The sequence below is a fragment of the Heloderma suspectum genome, chromosome 6, assembly GCF_057233095.1.
Source record: "Heloderma suspectum isolate Gila_16-S chromosome 6, 16-S_ref, whole genome shotgun sequence".
Taxonomy (NCBI): domain Eukaryota; kingdom Metazoa; phylum Chordata; class Lepidosauria; order Squamata; family Helodermatidae; genus Heloderma; species Heloderma suspectum.
This window is the reverse complement of record NC_139463.1, coordinates 90,270,400-90,277,433: the sequence shown is the minus strand read 5'-3', so window position 1 is coordinate 90,277,433 and position 7,034 is coordinate 90,270,400. Positions and strand designations below refer to the sequence as shown.

The following is a 7,034-nucleotide window of genomic DNA, read 5'->3' as shown; positions in this document are numbered from 1 at the left end:
TTGACAGAGAAGGGGTGGGAGGAAATTCCACTATTTCGAGTAGTCTGAGCCTGAGAGGAAAGGTAGGAGCTGATAAGGCATTGGATTATAACCAAAAGAATTTGATATCAGACTTGTCTTATTACTTCTTCATTAAACTAACCTACTATAGGGATGATTAATCAATTGATGGATATAATTTATGTCTTCCTTTCTAAAATATAATAAAAAATATGAAGCACCTAACACTTTGAGAGAAACAACAATAATACAACAGTAAAAATCAATCATATCTATACACAATAAAGCTTGATTGGGTACTAGTTTATTTTTTTCTTTCGTATTCTTACTGTTCATTATGAACATGTTTAAATGCTTTATATGAAAATAGAAAACCATAACCATTATTGTCTCTATGTATGTATGTATGTAATTACATTTCTATACTGTCCATTAGGCAAAGCTCTCTATATGTCAAATATAAAATACAACTGTAGTTCTCTTTGGAACTGAATTTGGAAGTGCCAGTATCAAACACAACCTTTTCTGATAGTGACTATATAGATAAAGTGGCCCACCCCAACCAAAGAGATGCAACTGCCTTGTGCATCATTGACTTTAAAACAGCAACTTCCAGTTGGTAATCTGGAGAGAGATGTTCATTCCTCTCCCTTTTTTCACAATGTACTTGCAAAGAGATTAGCATGGCTCATGTTGTACCTAACTGATTTAATTGTGAGCAGTGACTTCTCTTTCACAGACATCTTCATTTCTGCACAACTTTTACACCACAACTGTGAAAAGTAGCAAGAACACCAGTCTAAAGCCATGATTGGCTTGATTGGAAGCAAGATTATGTATGGTAGAAGGACAGTTGTGTTGTGCAATGGCATCTACTCTACTCTATTTTTCAGACATGGAAGACTGCTTCAACTGCCAAGAAGATCAGTATCCAAACAAGGACCGAGATCAGTGCCTCCCAAAGAGTTTAAACTTCCTGTCTTATGATGGAATTTTGGGCATCTGTTTAGCTGCTTTGCCTTGTTCCTTAGCTCTGTTGACAGCTATAGTGCTTGGGATTTTCATTAAGAACCGGAACACCCCCATCGTCAAAGCAAATAACCGGGATCTCACATACATTCTCCTCATTTCTCTTCTGTTCTGCTTCCTCTCTGCCTTGCTTTTCATTGGCCAACCTGGGACAGTGATCTGCCCTCTAAGACAAATGGCTTTTGGTGTCATCATCTCAGTGGCTGTATCTTGTGTTCTGGCAAAAACCATTACTGTAGTTCTGGCTTTTATCGCCACTAAGCCAGGATCCAGGATGAGAAAATGGGTGGGCAAACCCTTATCAATCTCCATTGTTCTTTCTGGCTCCCTTATTCAAGCAGGTCTTTGCACTGCCTGGCTATCTACTGCTGCTCCATTTCCACATACAGACATGCAATCTCTGGCTGAGGAAACAGTGGTAGAATGTAATAAAGGATCTGTTGTCATGTTTTATTGTGTTTTGGGGTACATGGGATTAATGGCAATGGTCAGCTTCATTGTGGCTTTCTTTGCTAGAAGCTTGCCCAGCACTTTCAATGAAGCCAAATTTATCACTTTCAGCATGTTAATGTTTTGTAATGTCTGGGTGTCATTTGTTCCAACATACCTGAGTGCTAAGGGAAAATATATGGTGGCTGTGGAGATCTTCTCCATCTTGGCATCTAGTGCTGGATTACTCAGTTGTATATTCTTCCCAAAATGTTATATAATTCTCTTTAGGCCTGAGCTGAATAAGAAAGACCAAATAGCAAGGAGAAATCTGTAGAGATGACTTATAAAAACACCTTCTTTATAGATCAGACAAGTTTGGATTCAAGGCATCTAAAACAGTATTACCTTGTGTAAGGGAAAAACTGGAGGCTAAAATTTCAGGGTCCCTGGTATTGGGTACATAGGCACACCTACATTAAACAGCCTGAGTTTGGCCCTGATGTGGTAGGTGAGGTTTCTTTGGGGACTAAGACCAGAGTGTTCACATTCACCCAGATTTACTTAAATTCTGTAAATAAGGATTAAAACAATGACATATGTGAAATGCATTTATTAAAGAAAAATAAAGAAAAGTCTAACAAGCACACAAACCTTCCACACAGCAACAAAGCAAAAATAAGACATTCTCACAAAGCAGTACCTCACCATGAAGAATAAAGGGACTCCCTTCCACTCCAAACCCTGGCTTCAACTATGGCCTATAACATAGACCACAGTGTAGCAGGCTCGACCCAGAGTAAAGAAAGACAACTGAGATCTCTTCTGTGTATCCCATTATATACCCTTCCAAAGTTGGTTCCCTCCCCTCTAATACATATTCCAAAATCTTTACAACTATTGGTCAATGTCATCCTATATGTCCCATCTCATGACACATTTCCCAAATATTCTCTCCTAGTTCTTGTTTCCTGCAAAACAGGTCTAAGTTCTCCTTTTATGTGGTGAACAGTTCTTTTTTTTCTTCCCTTTATTTTCAAACAGGTGAATTGCAAATCACAACATGTTCTTATCTGTGACCCCTTACTTTTTACCCAGTTCTTTATAAGGAAGACATAGTGGATAGGGTTGGAAGGTTATCAAAACATCTCTTATCAGCATCAGCATCTGGCATGCTTTTATACAGTGGATTTTACTCCCCTACTTGTCCTGTTGCCCATTAGCTTTAGCCCCTCCCCATATTGTATTCAAATGTAAATTGCAAGGCCCAAGACAAATCCTTACAAGTCCACCCTCCCCTTGATACCCATAAAACCACATGATGAAAGAAATTTGGTTTTATGATGTACTGATCAATCTTATCTTATTTTACTAATATCATGTTCTACTACAGGTACACATGTGCATGGATTACCCTGCTCCCGAGACATCACAAATATGTGCAAGAGTTCATAGACAAAAATATCACCATGTTCTAAGTATTTCTGTCTGTGACCCAAAATATCTGTGTTCCCTGAAACTAATGGTGAACTTTTATATATAAAATGTTTCTGTCTATTTTGGCAATGATTGGTTTCTTAATGCTTCTGAATCTAAATGAAGGGATGTACGAAAGTCCCCTTACCTGGCTCCGCCGGGTTCCACTGGGGGGCGAGGTGCTCCGTCCCTCCCCCCGGAATCCTCGCCGGCCGGCTCTGCTCCGCAGGGATTCCGCCGGACATCCGGCCGCTGGCTAGCAGGGACGCAAATGGCAGCGGCCGTACCCACCACCTTTTGCGTCCCTATAGTCAGCCATGACTATAGCCACGTCTGGGTTAAAAAAAACAACAACAACGCACGTCCGCTACGCTATTTGCGTTCCCCTTATTTTCGCCGCCTTAGTCTACGTAAATATTTACGTAGACTAAGACGGCCAAAAATAAGGAACAAAAATGGCAGCGGCCGTAGCCACTGCCATTTGCGTACACGTGTTTTTTTTTTTAAGCCAGACGTAATAGGCTACATAAGTCTTTACGTAGCCTATCACATCTTGTCAAAAAAAAAAAAAAAAACCCCGACAAGACTGCAAATGGCGGTGGCGGCAGCCGGTCGGAACACCAGCTGCCGCAGCCGCTGCTGCCAAAGCCACCGCTGCCCGGAAGATCCGCTCCAGGTAAGTCTCGTCCCGGGGGGGATCCATGGGGGGGCAGGGGAGCAGGCCATTCTGCCACAGATTTTGGGGGGCTGAATCCACTGGCATTTGGCCTCACCAAGATTCGTGGTGGAATTCTCTGCCATCCCTATCTAAATGTGTAAGTAGTTTTGAGTGTTCTGTAATGTATGTTAACTTGTTCATGTCTATCTGCATGGTGTCAAATATACATTTCATTCCAATTCCCCTTAAAGTAGTCCCCAAGTCTCTTTTTTATTTGAGGTGTGACTTTACATTGATCAACCTCAAAACTTTATTCTTTTCTCATTTGTAATGCATCAGCTTCAAGGCAATAGGGATGTACGAATCCCACTTACCAGTCTGCTGCATGGGTCTGCTGGGGGGAGGGGAGGTGATCTGTCCCTCCCCCCAGAATCCTCCCCAGCCAGCTGTGCTCCACAACAAGGCCGGGGCTGGCCACAGCCAGACTTCCAGCTGCTGCCAGGCTGCTGCGGCCGCAAATGGCCTTTGTAGCAGCCCCCATTTGTGTCCTTGCATTAGGCTATGATAGACTGTGTAAGTATTTACATAGTCTATCATGGCCTAATGCAGGGATGCAAATGGCGGCTGCCACGACGGCCACAATTTGCGGCTGCAGCAGCCTGGCAGCAGCTGGAAGACAACCTGGAGCCACCGCCGCTGCATCCGCCACCGCATCCGCTGTCAGGTAGGTCTGTTCCAGGTGGGATTTCAGGGGGTGGCGGGGGGGTAGTCCATTCTGCCACGGACTCCAGGGGGCTGGATTCTAAAGAATCCAGACTCACTGGAGTCTGTGGCAGAATTCCCCAACATCCCTAAGAGGCAGATGTGAAAGCAAAAAGTCCCATCTTTCTGTCTTTTGCTTTGGCTCAGGAGGAAACTTCTTGTTAGGGTCCCATCTTTGAGTCAAACTCTCTGACCCTGCTCTCCATTTCTGGGCAAGAGCTAGGGATGTCAGAGAATTTCGCCACAAATCTCAGGGAGGCCGAATGCCAGTGCATTCGGCCCCCCAAAATCGGTGGTGGAACGATCTGCCACCCCCACCGGGATGGGACTTACCTTGGGCGGATCTTCCTGGCGGCGGCGGCTCCGGTGGCAGTTTGGCGGTGTTGCGGCGGCGGCAGCCGGTCTTCCGACCAGCTGCCGCCACCACCATTTCCAGTTAAAAAAAAACAAAAAACATGATAGGCTACGTAAAGATTTACGTAGCCTATCATGGCTAGATTTAAAAAAAAATTTGCACATATGCAAATGGCGGCGCCCATGGGCACCGCCATTTGCGTTCCTTATTTTGGCACATCTTAGTCTATGTAAACATTTACGTAGACTAAGACAGCGAAAATAAGGGGAACGCAAATAGCGTCACGTCTACGCTATTTGCATAACCCTTATTTCCGCCGTCTTAGTCTACATAAATGTTTACAAAGACTAAGACTTGCCAAAATTAAGAACGCAAATGGCGGCTCCCATGGGCGCCGCCAAATTTCATACGCACAGTTTTTTTTCTTTTAAATCAGCCGTGATAGGCTATGTAAATATTTACATAGCCTATCACGGCTGACTGCAGGGATGCAAGCGGCAGCGGCTATGGCCACTGCCATTTGCGGAGCCGGCCAGCCAGGATTTGGGGGGAGGGACGTAGTGCCTCACCCCCGGCCAGAATTTTGGGGGGAGGGACGGAGCACCTCCCCCCCACCACGAATGTCACCCTTCGAAAAGGTAAGTGACTTTCGTACATCCCTAGGCAGGACAGTCAGGAACTGTAGACTCTGCTGGTCTTTGGGATAGTATTATTCCATCTTCATTCACTGATGGCAAAAACAATAGAGTCAGCTGCAAACTTCTCAGGGCCCATCGGTTTCTGGTAGCCAAGCTAGTGTTTCTCTTTTCATTGCTGTCACTCAAGCTTTCTTGCTTTCATTCTTTTCTGGAAACACCCTACCACTTTCATCTTGGACAGTACAGGGTCTTCTTTTTTTTCAGGAGGACTAACAATTTATCTCTTCGAGTCTTTATTCAATCTTTCTGGTTAATTTTAAAAGAAAGATTGCCTTTTTTATCCTTTCTGCAGACTCGTTCTCATACAATGTTTGGAAATTCTGTTTTGTAGTCTCTCTTGGTCAAGATCTTCATGAAGAACTTGGTCAAGTCACAGCCAAATCCAGATGAAGGATGGTGTAACCTTCATAGATGGGCTCAGTGCATGTGACACTATCACCAGAGTAGGGATGTTAGAGAAATCCACCATGGATTCAAATGAGGCCTGATTCTTTGGAATCTGGCTTCTGGAATCTGTGGTGGATTGGCCCCACTTACCTCTGCTCCAGGAGGATTCCATGCGGAACAGCTCTGGTTGCTTGCTTCTGGACCCGTCCCATTCGCCTCCGCACCAATTGCCTTTTTTTTTTTTAAGGCAATCGGCAGGGTGTGCCCATAGTCTTATATGCAAAATAGAGCTGTGAATCTTGTGTATAACTCTATGGACACATAGACTTATATGGAAGATAAATGGCTCTAGTTGCGTATAAGTCTATGGGCACATCCTGCTGATTGCCATTTTTTTTTTTTAAAGGCAATTGGTGTGGAGAAGAATGGGGTGGAACCAACAGGTAAGCGGCCCTCAAGCTGGGTGGCTCCACGGAATCCTTGTGGAGCGGAGCTGCTCTGGAGGATTCGGGGGGGGATGGATCGCCTTCCCCCCATGTGGATTCCCCACCAGAACAGACAGTGGGGAATCCATACATCCCTACACCAGAGTCCATCACTCAACCAGTGGGGTGGTATGACCAAAAGCATACACCCTGGATGGCCACATAGACGGCTGAAACTAGGGATGTTGGAGAATTCCTCCATGGCCGTAGCGGAACGGAACAATCCCCCCCGCCACCCCGTGAAACCTCCCTGGGATGGAACCTACCTTTTGTCAGCTGTTCACGGGTGTGAATGGCGGCCCCAGTCTGCAGCCGCCATTTCCCTTGCTCCGTTAGCCGTGATAGGCTACCTAAGTATTTACGTAGCCTATCTCAGCAAAGAGCAGGGATGCAAATGGTGGCTGCTACGGCAGCCACCATTTGCGGCCGCAGCCCAGCAGAGGATGGAGGTCCGGCTGCAGGTGGCCCCAGCTGGTGGCTCTGTGGATTTGTCGCAGAGCGGAGCCAGCTGGGGAGGATTCCAGGGGGAGGGATGGATCGCCTCCCCCCCACAGCGGATCCCCGGAACGGAGCCAGGTAAATGATCCGCCCACCCCTAGCTGGAACGTTGAATGTCTCTAACATAATCTGTCTCATATTCTCTCTGCTAGCTTGTTGTAGAAGGTGTGGTGATAATACCGTGTTTGATGGGATACTTCAGGGTCAGGATATCTTTTTCACTCTATGTCTTATCACCAATGTAGCTGTCTTTCTGG

The 7,034-nt window shown here is 45.4% G+C and overlaps 1 protein-coding gene across 1 annotated transcript; it reads left to right on the top strand.

The window, feature by feature from the left end:
- The first annotated feature begins 895 nt into the window (after window positions 1-895).
- On the top strand, window positions 896-1,795 carry LOC146341782 (vomeronasal type-2 receptor 26-like). Its single transcript, XM_084807675.1, has one exon. The coding sequence runs from the start codon at window positions 896-898 to the stop codon at window positions 1,793-1,795; it is 900 nt and encodes a 299-aa protein (XP_084663801.1).
- Window positions 1,796-7,034: the final 5,239 nt, after the last annotated feature.